A 20,600-nucleotide genomic window follows, 5' to 3' on the forward strand; every position below is an offset into this window, starting at 1 on the left:
ATCTCAGCAGAGTGGGACATACGTTGTCACATAACAGTGTATCCCAGCAGTGTGGGACATACGTTGTCACATAACAGTGTATCCCAGCAGTGTGGGACATACACTGTCACATAACAGCGTATCCCAGCAGAGTGGGACATACACTGTCACACAACAGCGTATCCCAGCAGAGTGGGACCTACACTGTCACATAACAGTGTATTCCAGCAGAGTGGGACCTACACTGTCACATAACAGTGTATTCCAGCAGAGTGGGACCTACACTGTCACATAACAGTGTATCCCAGCAGTGTGGGACCTACACTGTCACATAACAGTGTATTCCAGCAGAGTGGGACCTACACTGTCACATAACAGCGTATCCCAGCAGTGTGGGACCTCCCACTGTCACAGAACAGCGTATCCCAGCAGAGTGGGACCTGCCTTCTGCCCATTTTCCCTGCCAGGTTCCCTTCAGCACCTATCATTCCCAGTAGAGACCCTGGGTTGGTGTCGGCTCACTGCCCGCTTGCAATGCTGCCGTGGCACCAGTTGTTGGGAGGAACCAGACTGTCCAGGTTGAGCGCGGGAGCCTCATACTCTGAGCTGGAGACACAGCGATTGCTCTGACGGTCGATAACACTTACTGTTCCTCAGCTGTGAAAGCTCGGCCCTGAGGCCAGCGAGCGAGCTTCTCGTTTCCTCCGACATTCCCGTCACTGAAAGCAAAACATAAAATCCAGCAAAGTTGGGGCTCATTTCTTGAGGGTTGACTTGAGAAGCAGAGAGGTTATGTTAAACTTGCATCGAACCTTGGTTAGACCAACTTAGAGCACTGTGCACAAGTGTGCTCTCCATATTATACAAAGGATATTGAGGCATCGATAAAGGGTGCAAAAAAAGAGTTACATGAATGAGAGGATCCAATTATCGTGAAAGATTGAACAGGCTGGGATTCTTTTCTCTAGAAACATAGAAACATAGAAATTAGGTGCAGGAGTAGGCCATTCGGCCCCTCGAGCCGGCACCGGCATTCAATAAGATCATGGCTGATCATTCAACCTCAGTACCCCTTTCCTGCTTTCTCTCCATACCCCTTGATCCCTTTGGCCGTAAGGGCCATATCTAACTCCCTTTTGAATATATCTAATGAACTGGCCTCAACAACTTTTTGCGGTAGAGAATTCCACAGGTTAACCACTCTCTGAGTGAAGAAGTTTCTCCTCATCTCGGTCCTAAATGCTTATTCTTAGACTGTGACCCCTGGTTCTGGAACTCTCCAGCAACGGGAACATTCTTCCTGCCTCTAACCTGTCCAATCCCGTCAGAATTTTATATGTTTCTATGAGATTCCCTCTCATTCTTCTAAACTTCAGTGGATACAAGCCCAGTTGATCCAGTCTCTCCTCATATGTCAGTCCTGCCGTCCCTGGAATCAATCTGGTGAACCTTCGCTGCACTCCCTCAATAGCAAGAACATCCTTCCTCAGATTAGGAGACCAAAACTGAACACACTATTCCAGGTGTGGCCTCACCAAGGCCCTGTACAACTGCAGTAAGACCTCCCTGCTGCTATACTCAAATTCCCTAGCTATGAAGGCCAACATAGCATTTGCCTTCTTCACCGCCTGCTGTACCTGCATGCCAAACTTCAATGACGCCCAGGTCCCGTTGCACCTCCCCTTTTCCTAATCTGTCACCATTCAGATAATATTCTGTCTTCCTGTTTTTACCACCAAAGTGGATAACCTCACATTTATCCACATTATACTTCATCTGCCATGTATTTGCCCACTCACCTAATCTGAGAAAGCTGAGGGGTGACCCGATAGAGGTCACTAAAATTATGAAGGGATTTGATAGGGTGGAGGTAGAGATAATGGGGGCCAAATTTGGTCAAGGCCTCCACCCGCCCAAGTGCCGCCCAAAGTGCCGCCCAAAGTGTCGCCCAAAGTGTCGCCGAGGTGCGGGACGGTACTTTGGGTGGGATATTCATCGAGGGTCGGCAGGCGGCAAATGGATGACGTACACCGCCAATCTGGGAAGCAATGGGCGGCAGGTCTCACTCTCGGCGCCAGAGGCGTTTGTCGCCCAAGTGCCTCCGAGGATGGAGTCGGGCCCACGGAGGGTCGAAGACCTGAAAAAAAAATCATCAGGAAAATATTAAAAAACTATTGGAAGACCTTCAGGGGACCCCATCCAGGTAAGTCGCTTACCTTTTTTTTCAGCTCTTCCTACTCACCGTCGGGGACAGACCAGCCTCCTCACAGCGGTCCATCCCCGTTCTGGCGCCGACTCCCTCCCACCCACAGGAATCTGGGAGCTCGGGGGGCGGGAGGTCAGTTGCGCCACTTGGCCGTCCGCTGACGTCAGCGAGCGGTTCCTGGTGGCTCTCCCCTCCCGCTCGCTCCAGGCCACCTCCAAAGTGGCACTGGGCAGATCTTCAGGAGGAATGTCGGCCCCAATGTTTCCACTTGTGAGGAAGACCAGAACTAGAGGTTATCAATATAAGCTAATACATCCTGTAGGGAATTCAGGAGAAACTTCTTTACCCAGAAAGTGGGGAAAGTGGAACTCGCTACCACAGGGAGTGGTTGAGGTGAATAACATAGAATAGCATAGCTACATTTAAGGGGAAGCTAGATAAACAGGTAAGGGAGAAAGGAATTGTTGTGTATGTATAATATAAGTATACCCCCTGTACACTCAATGTACAGTTACACAAGACTACTGAATATACCGTCACACTGTATACACTGTGCTTGTACTACCGGAGGGTGCAACTGGTGGAGACCTCGGGGTCACCTGTACACGACAGGTAACCAGGTATAAAATGGAGCTCACCTTACTGTACCTTCACTCAGGAGCTGTAATAAATGGACTAAGGTCACCACAGTTCAAGTACAATACCTTACCTCGTGGAGTCATTACTAGAGTGCTTACTGATACAATAGGAATAGAAGGAAATGCTGATAGGTTTAGCTGAAGAGGGGTGGGAGGATTGTGTGGAGTGTAAACACCGGCACGGACCCGTTGGGCTGAATGGCCTGTTTCTGTGCTGTATATTCCATGTGACTCTACATCAAACCATACTTTCGACCTCGAGGCAATGTTTGTTTTGTGTGATCAGTTTGGAGGATCTGAATAAAATAGCCTGACGGGAGATTTCTAAATAAACTCCACCATGGGCTTCAGCAATGGGCTTCTTGTGGCAAATTCACAGCTTGTTTTCCGCAAACGTGCAACTTTACAATACAAATCTGCAATAGGAGGGGTGTAGGCAAGTGAACCTGGGGCTCAGTAAACCAGACACTGGGGGGGGCGGGGGGAGGGGGCACCCCAGGGCCACGTTAGTCATAAACTACCCTGCCCATCACCCACTGTTCGCCGCATGGGCCTGATTTTAATGTTGCCACAATGGAAAAGAGATCTAACGTTGGAGGTAGAAATTGGGGAGTGCCCCAGTTTGGGGGCATTAACTTTTAAAAGTTGGAGAAGTTAGCGCCAGGTGCTAATGTTTTCAAAATTAAAAAAAATTCAAAATCAAGCGCTCCACTTGCGTCGATGAGTGCACGAGGCAGCAGGCGGGGTGGTAAGCTGTGCAGTGCTTCACAATGGGCCGTGCAGCGCTGCCATCTTGGCAGGGAAGGGCCATCACTGCCAGCTCTGCATGAGAAACCTTAGCTGAACCCCGATGGCAGACACAATCCGGCCCAATCAGCCCAATGCACTGCAGCAGAGTGCTGGGCTGATCGATCGTGGGCAGGAGCCCGTGAAACAACCTGAAATAGAACACTGAAAATGTTTTTGTATTTGCCTCGGCCACCTCGCCTTTAAGCATCGCCCCCGAAGCGCCCGGCCTCCCGATGAACGCCTCCTGCAGCTGCCGGTGTTTTCGTCCACTGATACTGCCGGGGGCGGAACCCAAGATCGGGGCCGGGATGCTGATGCGCACGGCGATGACATCGCGATCTCCGGGCGAAGGAAACCAGGGCGCAACGCTGTGCCGTCTCCGCAAACATCCTGCCGAATATGGCGGGAGTGGATTTTATCGCCGCGCCCAGTCGCTACCTGGTTGGCGACCCGTTATGGCCCCATGGAGGCGATAACGGGAGGCACTAAGGAGGCCAATTTCTTCGCCTGGTCTTTTATAACGATGAAGGGTTTTGATGGGGTGACAGACTATTTCCTCTGGTTGGGGATCAGTGACGAGAGAGAGAACAAATCAGAAAAAGGGAGCGAGAGAGAGAGGGAGAGAGAAATCAGGAAAGGGGAGAAAGGGAGAGTACGTGCTAACCAGAAACAGAGAGAAGCATAAGAGAAGAGAGCAAACTAGACATGCGAAGGTGAGTGGAGAGAAAACCAGTAAAGGAGAGAAAGTACTAGGTAAGGGCAGAAAAAGAAATAGAAAAAACAGAAAAGAAGAAAGGGAGATATAGTGAGAGAAAACTAGAAAGAAAGAGAAAGATAGAGAGCATACAAGGGGAAAAAACAGATAAGGAAAGAGAGAAATTCACAGAATTGGAAAAGGAAAAAGTATAAACCAGAAAGGACGGAGAGAGAGAGAGTGCAAAGCAGAAAAGGAGAGAGTAAGCCAGAAACAGAGAAAGGGAACACACCAGAGAGGAGAACCATAAAAGGAGGTAGAGAGGTAGTGAAGAGGGCAGGATGGGAGGGAGGAGAGGGAGAAAGGGGGGACTGAGGATTGTCAGAGGGAGAGAGGAGGATGTCACACTGTGGGACTGGGAGCATCACTCCTGCTCTGCCTGGATCCTCATCAAGGCAATGTTAAATAACATGCTTATTTTGCAGTGGTTGCTGTAAGGCCTGCAGGTTAGGCTGCGTGAGAAGCCAAATAACTGAATGGAGTGATTATTTGCACTAGTATTTAGAGCGTCCTTCTGTGCCTGCACTCCCTGGACTCCGTCTCCAACACCCTCACATGTGCAGGTTCCTCGAACCCGAAACGGACGTGGGGCCTGTATCGTGAGGAGCGGTGCCCCGTGGAGGAAGCTGCTTCGAGCCTTTGCATTATTTTCAGGATTGTTGCCTAGAATATCGCTGTGTTATCTACACAGACATTTTCATGGCCTTCTGAGAGAGAGGAAATCGGGGGGGGATGAGAGTGAATTGGAGCCAGAGAGAGAGAGAGAGACTGGGGCGGGGGGGAGAGAGAGAGACCGGGGGGGAGCAGGGTTGGGGGGGGGGGGGTAGAGAGAAAGAAAGAGACTGGGGGAGGGAAGAGAGAATTGGGGCCAGAGAGAGAGAGAGAGACTGGGGCGGGGTGGAGAGAGAGAGACCGGGGGGGAGCAGGGTTGGGGGGGGGCGGGTAGAGAGAAAGAAAGAGACTGGGGGAGGGAAGAGAGAATTGGGGCCAGAAAGAGAGAGAGACTGGGGGGGGAGAGAGAGTGAGGGGAGAGAGAGAGTGGGGGTCAGACAGAGAGACTGGGGGATGGGGGTGGAGAGAGTGAGACTGGGGGAGAGTGAGAGAGACTGGGGGAGAGTGAGGGAGATGTGGGGGGGAGATAGTGGGGGAGAGTGAGAGAGACTGGGGAGAGTGAGAGAGACTGGGGGAAAGTGAGAGAGACAGGGGGTAGAGAGATTGGGGGAGAGTGAGAGAGATGGGGGAGTGAGAGAGAGAATGGGGCAGAGAGAGAGAGATTGGGGGGAAGAGAGAGAGAGACTGGGGGAAGAGAGAGAGACTGGGGGGAGAGAGAAGGGATCGGAAGGGCGAGAGGGAACTCAGGGAAGATGGATCACGTTCTTCCAACCCCCTTGGGCTGGGTTGTCAGGAACTTGGGTTGGGGGAGGTCAGGAGCATGGGCTGGGGGGGGTCAGAAACTTGGGCTGGGGGGGTCAGGAACTTGGGCTGAGGGGTGGGGCAGGAACTTGGGCTGGGATGGGAGAGCTCTCTCCTGTCTGGAGTGAGCAGTCAGAATGATTCGAATTATACTTTGCAAAGTCAGTGAGAACTTGGGCTGGCCTGTTCCAATTACACATTCCAGATAAACTGCTGGGGACCAATCAGCAATCAGGCCATGTGATCAAGGGGACCCAATCAGAGCAGGCCTGGCACCGACAGAGCTTCGGGAAAGGCTCCGAAACAGGCCTTGGGCTCCTCATCACCATATTCAAGGAGCCTAATGCTTGTTTCAGATGCCTAGAAAGCTGCCTTTACCAATATGGCGGCTCCCATATTGCAGGCGCAGATTGGGGGCAGGATGTTGCAAAATTGGTCCTTTCTTCCCCCATTTTCTGTCTGAAAACAGGCAAAACGAGGAACCGTTTCTCCCCCAACTAGTTTCTGTATCCTTCACCACATGGGCACAAGAAGCCGACAATGTTTGCAGCGCCATTGGGATTAAACAGTTGAGAGAAGTGTTGCTTTTGCGTGTTATTGTGAAGGATGGTGTGAGTGGCTGTCGGGAAGCTTCTGGAAAATCCTCGGAGCTGCTCAGACTCCCCCGGAAATGGGAGCCCGATTTTACCTGCGGGTCAGTATTCAGCGGCTGAGCAGCGGTGTGAGTTACACACCGCAAAAGAGGCATTTTCACTCCCGGGCCTCATGTCAATCCCAGCGGTCGCCCCACACCTTTTCTACGTGGGATGGAGTTGGGAAGCGATGGAGCTTACCTGGCGAGACCAGGACTGTGGAGGAGCAGTTACCAAGGCTGTTCATTCGGCAGGGGTCTCCCGATCGGGATTGGTGGGGACGGTGGGGGAGAGTGCGGCGTGGGAAGTCGAAGAGCTGGATTTTACCACCCTCGGTGGGTCTGTGGTGGGTGATGTCAGTGGTGGGTTCCGACCTCACTGCTGGCTCCAGCCTGCTGTGCAGAAATGATTTTTGGTTGATTGGACTTGTTAAGCCCACCCAGCACGTTTCTTCAGCGACCTCAAAATGCTGGAGAAATACCACCAGCGCTGTCTCCCGCAAGATCCTGCAAATCCCCTGGGAGGACAGACGCACCAACGTCAGTGTTCTCGATCAGGCCAACATCCCCAGCATCGAAGCACTGACCACACTCGACCAGCTCCGTTGGGCGGGCCACATTGTTCACATGCCTGACACAAAACTCCCAAAGCAAGCATTCTACTCGGAACTCCTACACGGCAAGTGAGCCCCAGGTGGGCAGAGGAAACATTTCAAGGACGCCCTCAAAGCCTCCTTGATAAAGTGTAACATCCCCACCAACACCTGGGAGTCTCTGGCCTAAGACCGCCCTAAGGGAGGGCGCTGAGCACCTCGAGTCTTGTCGCCGAGAGCATGCAGAAATCAAGTGCAGGCAGCGGAAGGAGCGTGCGGCAAAACAGACTCCCCACCCACCCTTTCCTTCAACCACTGTCTGTCCCACCTGTGACAGAGACTGTAATTCCCATATTGGACTGTTCAGTCACCTAAGAACTCACTTTTAGAGTGGAAGCAAGTCTTCCTCGATTTCGAGGGACTGTCTATGGTGATGATGACTGTCCTGTGACATGTTAGGCCATCACACCACATGGCCAAACTTAGCGATGGGAGCGGAGACAGAGTAATGCCCCCTATAGGATATGAGTGGGATGATGAAGATGAGGCAGACATTTTCACTTGTCCATTCCAATGCGACGGGCATCGAAATTAGGGAGTTTCCCCTCACCTCTAAACATGAAAAGAGGTGGGCTGGTTCGGGTCAGAGTGGTCTACATTCATAGCTCTGGGTATTTCTTTGGGCCGATTTTGAAGGACTGCCTATGATGATGATGCACGTTTCCCAGGCCAACTGAAGGAAGCGTGTCTGATGATGTCATTTGATGATGACATCCAGTTCTGGATGAACAGAAATTTTCTTCATTTGAATATTGGGAAAACCGAAACCATTGTTTTCAGATCCCACCACAAACTCCGTTCCTTAGCCACCAACTCCATCCCTCTCCCGATCTCCTGTCTGAGGCTGAACCACACTGTTCGCAACCTTGGTGTTATATTTGACCCTGAAATGAGCTTCCGGTCACATATCCGCAGCATAACTAAGACCGCCTATTTCCACCTCCGTAACATCGCCCGTCTCCGACCTCGCCTCAACTCATCCGCTGCTGAAACCCTCATCCATGCCTTGTTACCTCTACATTCTACCCTACGTAAACTAGAGTTGATCCAAAACTCGGCAGCCTGTGTCCTAACTCACACCAAGTCCTTCTCACCCATCAACCCCTGTGCTCGCTGACCTACATTGGCTCCCGGTTAAGCAACGCCTCGATTTCAAAATTCTCAGCCTTGTTTACAAATCCCTCCATGGCCCTCGCCCCTCCCTATCTCTGTAATCTCCTCCAGCCCCACAACCCCCCGAGATGTCTGCGTACCTCTAATTCTGCCCTCCTGAGCATCCCTGATTATAATCGCTCCACTATTGGTGGCCATGCCTTCTGTTGTCTGGGCCCCAAGCTCTGGAACTCCCTCCCTAAACCTCTCCGCCTCTCTACCTCTCTCTCCTCCTTTAAGACTCTCCTTAAAACCTACCTCTTTAAACAAGGTTTTGGTCACCTGTGCTAATTTCTACTCATGCAGCTCGATGTAAAATTTTTTATCCTACAATGCTCCTGTGAAACGCCTTGGGACGTTTCATTACATTAAAGACGCTATATAAATACAAGTTGTTGTTGTTGACACATCATCAGCTGGTTTCCTTAAAGGGACCATGCGCAAATTGATTTTGACAGTGGCGTTGTCAGTATTTTACAGCATTGTGCTGTTGCAAACACTGACCAGCACTGCACAAAGGTGCACGGCTGCACCCAGGCTCTCCCATGACTCCCTCCAGATGCTTATGGAGCGAGTCACAGCACGCAGGAAGGTTCTCTTCCCTTCCAATTGGATGGTACAGGTACTGAGCAAGGGGATATCGGGGCTGGTTGGCTTGGGGCTGGGAGTGCGGCAGAGAGATCTTGGATCGCTGGATTAGGCCAGTGATTGCGGGAGTCTGCAGCGAGGAAGGACTTCAATTTGTTCAGGTCGGAGTGGCCGGGAATGGTGCCGGAAAAGGGGTGGTGCCGGATACGGGAGTTCTGGATAAGAACCGCACTGCTAGCCACAAGCCAGCCAGCCCCGAAATCCCCTTGCTCAGTACCTGTACCATCCAATTTAACGTGACCACCCCTTGTCCAGAAAAATCCCTTATCCAGAACAGGCCAGGGGCCAAGGGTTCCGGATAAAGGAAGTTCAACCTGTATATAAATATATATACATATTCCATCAATGGGCATGCAATTGAGAATATTATTTAATCTCTCTGGAGTCAGAAAGTTGTGGGTTCAGGATTTTCACGGAGTTCACAGCACAGAAATAGGCCATTCGGAACATAAGTGTGCACACTGGGCCCGTGCAGCAGAGCAGGTCTCCAGTCGTCCTGGTTAACCCTTGCTACTGGACCAAGACCGAGCTTTGTCAAGCCCGTGTGGTGATTGGTGTGCAACGGTCACCCCACGTTAAAAGAATCCACACACAGGCATCTTCCACCCTTCAGGATGTAGTTCGGGACCTGGAATGTCAGGTCCCTCATGGAAACAGCTGACAATTCTTTTTTTTTTGGTGTGGAAGTGGGTCATCCTCAATAGGAGGGACTGCCCAATACTTCTCTTCCAGTGGGTGGAAGAGACCTCCCCAGGAGATCAACGCAGCCTGGCTGCACATTGCACAGGAGGGCGGCACAAGCAGGGATGCAGTCAGAAGGACCAGGCTGCAGTGGAGCAAACCTTTCAATGATCTCAGTAGATCACAAAACATTACTGCAAAGCCATACTCAACCTCATTCTGCACTCATCACATCCCCATCACTCTGCCTTCCCTACCCTACTCCTGCACATCCTTACTCACACCAACTTACCTTGCAGCTCCACACATCCCTCTCTATCTACATTATCACATCCCCATCTCACTAGCCACCCCTCACACTCATCCCAGTCCAATCATACCAACTAACAACACACAAGGGCAGGCACTTGAGTGTTTTAGCCAATGCTCGTGTAAAGTTTCTGTTAATGTGCTGTCAAACATCCAAACCTTTATTTTCAACACTTTTCATTCTTGGACAGATCTGTGTGCTCTTTTGGAAGTGGCTTAGTGAGTTGCATTGAATAATGAGGCATAATGGCCTCCCCGCGCCCCTCCCTCTCCACCCAGCCCCCTCACCAACAATGGTGATGAGTGCAAAAGGAATGGCTTGGGCATTGTAGGGATGCTTTATGGTGTTTATGTGGGGTGGTGCCAACCTGCCGCAACATATGGCAGCCAAGGTGTACAGCATCAAGTGAAGTAAATCTGGCCATGGTGAGACCATCTCTGGTGACCATCTCTGGTGTCCCGGGCAGCAGTGTGGTCGGGTGCTGATGCCCTGTGTCCTGTGCAGCATAGAAACATAGAAACATAGAAAATAGGTGCAGGAGTAGGCCATTCGGCCCTTCGAGCCTGCACCACCATTCAATAAGATCATGGCTGATCATTCACCTCAGTACCCCTTTCCTGCTTTCTCTCCATACCCCTTGACCCCTTTAGCCGTAAGGGCCATATCTAATACCCTTTTGAATATATCCAACGAACTGGCATCAACAACTCTCTGCAGCAGGGAATTCCACATGTTAACAACTCTCTGAGTGAAGAAGTTTCTCCTCATCTCAGTCCTAAATGGCCTTATCCGAAGACTGTGTCCCCTGGTTCTGGATTTCCCCAACATCGGAAACATTCTACCCGCATCTAACCTGTCCAGTCCCGTCAGAATCTTATATGTTTCTATGAGATCCCCTCTCATCCTTCTAAACTTCAACATATAAAGGCCCAGTTGATCCAGTCTCTCCTCATATGTCAGTCCTGCCATCCCTGGAATCAGTCTGGTGAACCTTCGCTGCACTCCCTCAATAGCAAGAACGTCCTTCCTCAGATTAGGAGACCAAAACTGAACACAATATTCCAGGTGAGGCCTCACCAAGGCCCTGTACAACTGCAGTAAGACCTCCCTGCTCCTATGCTCAAACCTCCTAGCTATGAAGGCCAACATGCCATTTGCCTTCTTTACTGCCTGCTGTACCTGCATGCCAACTTTCAATGACTGATGAACCATGACACCCAGGTCTCGTTGCACCTCCCCTTTTCCTAATCTGCCACCATTCAGATAATATTCTGTCTTTGCGTTTTTGCCCCCAAAGTAGATACTTCACATTTATCCACATTATACTGCATCTGCCATGCATTTGCCCACTCACCTAACCTGTCCAAGTCACCCTGCAGCCTCTTAGCATCCTCCTCACAGCTCACATCGCCACCCAGTTTAGTGTCATCTGCAAACTTGGCGATATTACACTCAATTCCTTCATCCAAATCATTGATGTATATTGTAAAGAGCTGGGGTCCCAGCACTGAGACCTGCGACACTCCACTAGTCACTGCCTGCCATTTTGAAAAAGACCCGTTTATCCAGACTCTCTGCTTCCTGTCTGCCAACCAGTTCTCTATCCATGTCAGTATATTACCCCCAATACCATGTGCTTTGATTTTGCACACCAATCTCTTGTGTGGGACCTTGTCAAAAGCCTTTTGAAAGTACAAATACACCACATCCACTGGTTCTCCCTTGTCCACTCTACTAGTTACATTCTCAAAAAATTCCATAAGATTTGTCAAGCATGATTTCCCTTTCATAATTCCATGCTGACTTGGACCGATCCTGTCACTGCTTTCCAAATGCGCTGCTATTTCATCCTTAATAATTGATTCCAACATTTTCCCCACTACTGATTATCGATCTATAATTACCCGCTTTCTCTCTCCCTCCTTTTTAGCTACCCTCCAGTCCATAGGAACTGATCCAGAGTCGATAGACTGTTGGAAAATGATCACCAATGCATCCACTATTTCTAGGCCCCGGGGATTTATCGGCCTTCAATCCCATCAATTTCCCTAACACAATTTCCCGCCTAATAAGGATATCCTTCAGTTGATTATGAAGAAGGTTGATTGTTGGTGTTGCTGCTGGTATGCCTGGTGCTGCTGGTGTTGGGGCAGATAGTGGTGGGATTCTGAGGACCAAGGTGAGATCGTTTTAAGGGCAACGATACTAATGTAATAGAAAGCAGGTGAACTTGAGATGACAGAAGCGATCTGTCAAGGGTGAGAGAGGTTGTTCCAGTGAGGTGACTCTAGATAGAGAGTTTGCTCTAATCACTTGCAGCCTGCATAAAGCTCATGTGCCTTCCAAATGCAGCAAGCAAGAGCTTTTGATCTTGGACAGTGAAGAGCTGTGAGATGGGAGGTTTTATAGAGCAATTGCAGCTGTCTAACAAGTGGTCATACAAACCCTGACCTGACATGATCCCCGAGCAGCGTGAACCCTGTGGGCGACCTGATAAACTCTGAAGGTGAGCTGAAACTAATTCTTAATGAGGTGTTAACAAGGTGATAATGACCTGAATTACCTCCCCCGCCGCAGCGTGTTGGGTCTGTTCAGCGTTGACAGGCCCGACATTTGGGAAACGCGTGTGGTGGGAGGTCCACAGCGGGGTCCCGACCCGCAGAGGGAAAAAAACACTTTCCAACCTGACCCACCGCCAACCTGCTGACCCCCTGAAAAATTCCCCCGAAGGGTTCTCTGGGAGGCCTGGGGGCTCTCCTGGACCCAGTTGTTCCTCGCCGGGCTGACCTGGCTAGGGGATTCTTAGACCCGCCAATTAACATTGCAGTCAGGACCTTATGACATCATCAGGACCCAGCATGCATAGGTACAGACCCAGCCGGCTTTGGGCAGGTCGAGTAGGTTAAAATCAGGAATGGAGGAAATTCCCATACACACACACAAAGACACATGTATGTCAATACTTCGCTCGGTGAGGAATGCACTTCAAATCCCTTGTTTCAATGAAGAATGAATATGTCGGGATCAGAATCTGTAAAGTACAGAGAGATCTGTCTGTGCTGGGGATATAGCCCGATTGTTTTTAACCCTCTCTATCATGTATCCTACATGTTTACTGCTGGTACCATTACACATGATGTACCACCAGAGGGCACTGCAGTGACAGACTTGTAAGTGTGTGCCTGGCCGAGTATAAAAAGCAGGCCACCATGTGTGATCCTCACTCTGGATTATCAATAAAGGACGAAGGTCACTACAGTTCAAGTACAACACATTGCCTCGTGGAGTCATTATCAGAGCATCTAAAGATATAACAATTGGCGACAAGATTACGGACCTTCACGCGAAAAGGGCTAACCTTGGTACGTTGCAGCAGTTCGCCGGTGGTGATAATTGGGACGCCTTTGTGGAGAGGCTCGACCATTTCTTCACAGCAAACGATCTGGCAGGCGACAACCCGGCCACACTAGCTGATTAGCGCAGAGCTACAGAGCTATCCTGCTAACCAGTTGTGGGCCCACTATCTATGGCCTTGTCAGGGACTTGTTGGCACCAGCGAAGACAATGACCAAGACGTACGAGGAGCTTGTAACGCTGATCCAAGAACAACTCAAGCCCAAAGAGAGCATCCTCACAGCCAGACACCGGTTTTATACCCACCGTCGGCCCGAAGGCCAGGAAATCGCAAAATATGCTGCAGACCTCAGGAGGCTGGCGGCACCGTGTGATTTCGGCGACCACCTCACCGAAGCGCTGCGGGATATCTTTGTCATCGGAATCGGCCACAAGGGCCTTCTTCATAAGTTAATGTCTGCGGATACCACAGTCACACACTGCAGAAGGCCATCTCCGTGAGCCAGGCATTCATGACCTCGACCTGCGGCTCTAGGCAGATGACTCATCCTCAGGACTCAAACCCGGCAAGTGCTGTACACAGAATGGCGCCTTTTAGAGGCTGGACTGTAGAACGTGAATCTCCTCAGGGAAGAGAGAACAGGCCCCGAGTTCCTTAACTCAGAGTCCGCCAAGGGGGGCTAACCGAGTAGCCCCAGGCTGGCGTTGTGGAGGGAATCACAGGGCTCACCAGTGCCACTTTAAGGACTATGTATGCAAAGGCTGCAGCACAAAGGGCCACCTCCGGCAAATGTGTAAAAGAAATATGACTGTGTTGATGAAGAGTCTGCAAATGGCCATGAATCCAGCGCGGATTATGAAACGATAGGCAGAGAGGGAGCTCAGCCCCACGATGAGGTATATGGCATGTTTACCTGCACCACCGAGTGTTCCTCGTTGAGGATGGAAGTCGAGATAAATGGCGTTCCAGTCTTCATGGAAGTGGACACGGGGGCGAGCCAGTCAGTAATGAATCAAGAAGCCTTTGAGAGGTTATGGGACAATTAAACTGAACAACCTAAGTTGGTCCCAGTTCAGGAAAAGCTGCACACCTACACCGATGAACTTATCCCGGTCGTTGGTAGTCCGGATGTAAAGATACTCCATGATGGCGCAGTGCACAAGTTATCCCTGTGGATTGTTGCAAGTGATGGACCAATGCTACTCGGAAGCAGGTGGATGGAGAAGATCCATTGGAGCTGGGAAGATTTCATCCTCCAGCGAACGACATCCCCCGTGCTCAGAGGCAAAGCAAACCTTCACCTGAGGGTGGACCCAGCACCGGAGGGCAGACCAGCACAGCACCCGAGGCACAGACCGCTCAGTATGACTGCGTGGAGATGATCCAGCTGAGACGACCCGAACACACCTTCCAGGCTCCAGTGGCAGGACTTTGGAGGAAGAAAATCAGATCCAAAGGCGACTTCCCAGCTTCGGTGGCAGAACCCGGGGAGAAGAGGATCACCACAGTCGACATCGTGGATGGAGGAAAGATGGCTCCCAAACCACGAGGTGATGCACTGAAGAAAAAGATGGCGGCGGCCAGACCACGAGGTGCAGCGCTGATGGAGCAACACGTGGCAACAAACGGAGAAGAGGATTGGGGTAAAGATAGCAAGGCTCTCTTAAAGGAGGCCTGCAACCCACCATACTTAAAGGGACAGTTCCACATTCTCAATCAATGTAAGAGCAACTGTGAGTTAGATGTAAAATGTGCAATTGATGGTCAGAGTTGTGTACATGCAATAAGCAAAGAAAAGTGGCACGATCGCGATCGGAGCTACAGGTTATGTACAATGAGTAATGAAATGTTGTGCGATGTAGGATTTCAACTGCATTCAGGAACACACAGGTCCAGCGAGCTACCCAATATAGTAGCCTGCATCCCGGGGACCAGAGTTATGCACCATGGGGTGTGGCCACAAGCAGCCAATACAGACAAGCTGCAGAGCAAGCGATCTCAGGAGGGCAATGGCATCGGTACCCTGTCCCTGATCGGCTCCACCTCTCAGGCACCAGATGGCACCAACCGCCACGAGCCTGAAAGAGCAAACCGCGCTAACGCGCAGCCCCCCAGACCCTATCACCACCAAGGCCATACCCAGGAATGAAGGGACACCCGCAATGGTTCTCCCAAATGGGACCGGGACCAGCCAGGATCCCAAACCAAATAATGCCCGGGCAAGCGAGTCAGCAGTTCCCTGTGCACTGCTAGACGACTGCTCCTCAGGGAGCAGCAGCGACCCGGGGCGCAAGGAAAGGTCAAGGAGGTCACAGGCATCTGTGAACCTGCCCGACGCTAGGAGCAATGGCAACAGCCCCGAGAGCAGACAACTTGAGCCAACCGGGTTCTCACTGCCAGCACTGAGCACCGCGCTGCCACCAGACTGACTGGACACCATCCAGCAGTCCTGGCACTAGCTTGTCCTCATGCACCGACACTGATCCCAGCACTGACTCCAAGTATATATCAAGTATGTACCTCACCAGTCAAAGGTACTTGCCTATAAAAGGCACAGCAGGGAGTCCGGGGCCCAGCGTCGGCGGCAGTCGGGAGCAGCGTCGAGGAGGTCCGTTGGTGAGGCCTATAAAAGGCGAGCTTGTGTAGCTACAGGGAGAAGGCAAAAAAGAAGCAGAAAAAAACAGAAAGGTGACGTCACAGCCAAGTGGGTAAGTGATTGGCTGGTGATTGGTGAGTAGTTTTTCTTTTTTCTCTTCTATAACAGTGAGTAAACCTTAGCATTGTTGTCGCTTATCAAAGGGTTAAGTCATGGCAGGACAGCTCGGTCACGTGTTATGCTCCTCCTGTACCATGTTGGAACTCAGGGACGACACCAGTGTTCCTGACGACTACGTGTGCGGGAAGTGTATCCGCCTCCAGCTCCTGACGGACCGCGTTGCGGAGTTGGAGCTGAGGGTGGATTCACTCTGGAGCATCCACGATGCTGAGAATGACGTGAGTAGCACGTGTAGCGAGTTGGTCATACCGTAGGGAAAGGGTCCACAGCCAGATAGGGAATGGAAGACCGGCAGGAAGAGCAGTGCAAGGAAGGTAGTGCAGGGGTCCCCTGTGGTCATCCCCCTGCAAAACAGATACACTGCTTTGAGTGCTGTTGGGGGAGATGACTCATTAGGGGAGGGCAGCAGCAGCCAAGTTCATGGCACCGTGGCTGGCTCTGCTGCACAGGAGGGCAGGAAAAAGATTGGGAATGCGATAGTGATAGGGGATTCAATTGTAAGGGGAATAGATAGGCGTTTCTGCGGCCGCAACCGAGACTCCAGGATGTATGTTGCCTCTCTGGTGCAAGGGTCAAGGATGTCTCGGAGCGGGTGCAGGACATTCTAAAAAGGGAGGGAGAACAGCCAGTTGTCGTGGTGCACATTGGTACCAACGACATAGGTAAAAAAAGGGATGAGGTCCTACGAAATGAATTTGAAGAGCTAGGAGCTAAATTAAAAAGTAGGACCTCAAAAATAGTAATCTCGGTATTGCTACCAGTGCCACGTGCTAGTCAGAGTAGGAATCGCAGGATAGAGCAGATGAATACGTGGCTTAAGCAGTGGTGCAGCAGGGAGGGATTCAAATTTCTGGGGCATTGGAACCGGTTCTGGGGGAGGTGGGACCAGTACAAACCGGATGGTCTGCATCTGGGCAGGACCGGAACGAATGTCCTAGGGGAAGTGTTTGCTAGTGCTGTTGGGGAGGAGTTAAACTAATATGTCGGGAAATGGGAACCAATGCAGGGAGACAGAGGGAAACAAAAAGGAGACAAAAGCAAAAGACACAGAGGAGATGAGGAAAAGTGGAGGGCAGAGAAACCCAAGGCAAAGAACAAAAAGGGCCACTGCACAGCAAAAGTCTAAAAGGACAAAGGGTGTTGAAAAAACAAGCCTGAAGGCTTTGTGTCTTAATGCAAGGAGTATCCGTAATAAGGTGGATGAATTAACTGTGCAAATAGATGTTAACAAATATGATGTGATTGGGATTACAGAGACGTGGCTCCAGGATGATCAGGGCTGGGAACTCAACATCCAGGGATATTCAACTTTCAGGAAGGATAGAATAAAAGGAAAAGGAGGTGGGGTAACATTGCTGGTTAAAGAGGAGATTAATGCAATAGTTAGGAAGGACATTAGCTTGGATGATGTGGAATCTATATGGGTAGAGCTGCAGAACACCAAAAGGCAAAAAACGTTAGTGGGAGTTGTGTACAGACCTCCAAACAGCAGTAGTGATGTTGGGGAGGGCATCAAACAGGAAATTAGAGGTGCATGCAATAAGGTGCAGCAGTTATAATGGGTGACTTTAATATGCACATAGATTGGGCTAGCCAAACTGGAAGCAATACGGTGGAGGAGGATTTCCTGGAGTGCATAAGGGATGGTTTTCTAGACCAATATGTTGAGGAACCAACTAGGGGGGAGGCCATCTTAGACTGGGTGTTATGTAATGAGAGAGGATTAATTAGCAATTTCGTTGTGCGAGGCCCCTTGGGGAAGAGTGACCATAATATGGTGGAATTCTGCATTAGGAAGGAGAATGAAACAGTTAATTCAGAGACCATGGTCCAGAACTTAAAGAAGGCTAACTTTGAAGGTATGAGGCGTGAATTGGCTAGGATAGATTGGCGAATAATACTTAAGGGGTTGACTGTGGATGGGCAATGGCAGACATTTAGAGACCGCATGGATGAACGACAACAATTGTACATTCCTGTTTGGCGTAAAAATAAAAAAGGGAAGGTGGCTCAACCGTGGCTATCAAGGGAAATCAGGGATAGTATTAAAGCCAAGGAAGTGGCATACAAATTGGCCAGAAATAGCAGCGAACCCGGGGACTGGGAGAAATTTAGAACTCAGCAGAGGAGGACAAAAGGTCTGATTAGGGCAGGGAAAATGGAGTACGAGAAGAAACTTGCAGGGAACATTAAGACGGATTGCAAAAGCTTCGATAAATATGTAAAGAGAAAAAGGTTAGTAAAGACAAACGTAGGTCCCCTGCAGTCAGAATCAGGAGAAGTCATAACGGGGAACAAAGAAATGGCGGACCAATTGAACAAGTACTTTGGTTCGGTATTCACTAAGGAGGACACAAACAACCTTCTGGATATAAAAGGGGTCAGAGGGTCTAGTAAGGAAGAGGAACTGAGGGAAATCCTTATTAGTCGGGAAATTGTGTTGGGGAAATTGATGGGATTGAAGGCCGATAAATCCCCAGGGCCTGATGGACTGCATCCCAGAGTACTTAAGGAGGTGGCCTTGGAAATAGCGGATGCATTGACAGTCATTTTCTAACATTCCATTGACTCTGGATCAGTTCCTATGGAGTGGAGGGTAGCCAATGTAACCACACTTTTTAAAAAAGGAGGGAGAGAGAAAACAGGGAATTATCGACCGGTCAGCCTGACATCGGTAGTGGGTAAAATTATGGAATCAATTTATTAAGGATGTCATAGCAGTGCATTTGGAAAGAGGTGACATGATAGGTCCAAGTCAGCATGGATTTGTGAAAGGGAAATCATGCTTGACAAATCTTCTGGAATTTTTTGAGGATGTTTCCAGTAGAGTGGACAAGGGAGAACCAGTTGATGTGGTATATTTGGACTTTCAGAAGGCTTTCGACAAGGTCCCATACAAGAGATTAATGTGCAAAGTTAAAGCACATGGGACTGGGGGTAGTGTGCTGACATGGATTGAGAACTGGTTGTCAGACAGGAAGCAATGAGTAGGAGTAAATGGGGACTTTTCAGAATGGCAGGCAGTGACTAGTGGGGTACCGCAAGGTTCTGTGCTGGGGCCCCAGCTGTTTACACTGTACATTAATGATTTAGACGAGGGGATTAAATGTAGTATCTCCAAATTTGCGGATGACACTAAGTTGGGTGGCAGTGTGAGCTGCGAGGAGGATGCTATGAGGATGCAGAGCGACTTGGATAGGTTAGGTGAGTGGGCAAATGCATGGCAGATGAAGTATAATGTGGATAATTGTGAGGTTATCCACTTTGGTGGTAAAAACAGAGAGACAGACTATTATCTGAATGGTGACAGATTAGGAAAAGGGGAGGTGCAACGAGACCTGGGTGTCATGGTACATCAGTCATTGAAGGTTGGCATGCAGGTACAGCAGGCGGTTAAGAAAACAAATGGCATGTTGGCCTTCATAGCGAGGGGATTTGAGTACAGGGGCAGGGAGGTGTTGCTACAGTTGTACAGGGCATTGGTGAGGCCACACCTGGAGTATTGTGTACAGTTTTGGTCTCCTAACCTGAGGAAGGACATTCTTGCTATTGAGGGAGTGCAGCGAAGGTTCACCAGACTGATTCCCGGGATGGCGGGACTGACCTATCAAGAAAGACTGGATCAACTGGGCTTCTATTCACTGGAGTTCAGAAGAATGAGAGGGGACCTCATAGAAACTTTTAAAATTCTGATGGGTTTAGACAGGTTAGATGCAGGAAGAATGTTCCCAATGTTGGGGAAGTCCAGAACCAGGGGACACAGTCTAAGGATAAGGGGTAAGCCATTTTGGACCGAGATGAGGAGAAACTTCTTCACCCAGAGAGTGGTGAACCTGTGGAATTCTCTACCACAGAAAGTTGTTGAGGCCAATTCACTAAATATATTCAAAAAGGAGTTAGATGAAGTTCTTACTACTTGGGGGATCAAGGGGTATGGCGAGAAAGCAGGAATAGGGTACTGAAGTTGCCTGTTCAGCCATGAACTCATTGAATGGCGGTGCAGGCTAGAAGGGCCGAATGGCCTACTCCTGCACCTATTTTCTATGTTTCTATGTTTCTACAACGGCACCATGAATGTGAGGCTGCAAATGCAAATCTTTCTTTTTGGACTTGAAGGTAGATGAATGTAATGAGCCCCCGACACAATCTGTAGGTTGGTGGGGCGAGGGGGGGGCGGGGAATAGAGTGGCCATGGATGCACAAACAGAAACCACCAGCACCTCTACTGCGAATGAAACATCACCCACTTACCCAAGATGGAAACGACCCTCGAAGGGTCAATCAGATAGAGCTAAGCCCAGAGCACAGTCAATGCAGGAAGGCGATTTGCACTAAGGTCTTGGGGGAGAGTGATGTCATGTATCCAACATGGTTACTGCTGGTACCATTACATATGATGTACCACCAGAGGGCACTGCAGTGGGAGACATGTAAGTTACCTGTACAGGTGTGCCTGGCCTAGTATAAAAGGCAGGCCACCAGGTGTGATCCTCACTCTGGACTTATCAATTAAGGACGAAGGTCATTAGGGTTCAAGTACAACACATTGCCTCGTGGAGTCATTATCAGAGCATCTAACGACATAATCCTCTCTCTCATTCTCCATCTGTCAGTT

The 20,600-nt window shown here is 50.0% G+C and overlaps 1 protein-coding gene across 1 annotated transcript in view; it reads right to left on the reverse strand.

Moving 5' to 3' along the window:
- The window catches only part of LOC139237858 (uncharacterized), a 198,024-nt gene that overhangs the window by 123,004 nt on the left and 54,420 nt on the right, over positions 1 to 20,600 (reverse strand). The window contains exon 10 of the mRNA XM_070867083.1: positions 627 to 698. Coding sequence (XP_070723184.1) covers positions 627 to 698 — 72 coding nt within the window. The remainder of the gene's footprint in view (positions 1 to 626; positions 699 to 20,600) is intronic.

This window comes from Pristiophorus japonicus, chromosome 24, assembly GCF_044704955.1.
Source record: "Pristiophorus japonicus isolate sPriJap1 chromosome 24, sPriJap1.hap1, whole genome shotgun sequence".
Lineage (NCBI taxonomy): Eukaryota > Metazoa > Chordata > Chondrichthyes > Pristiophoridae > Pristiophorus > Pristiophorus japonicus.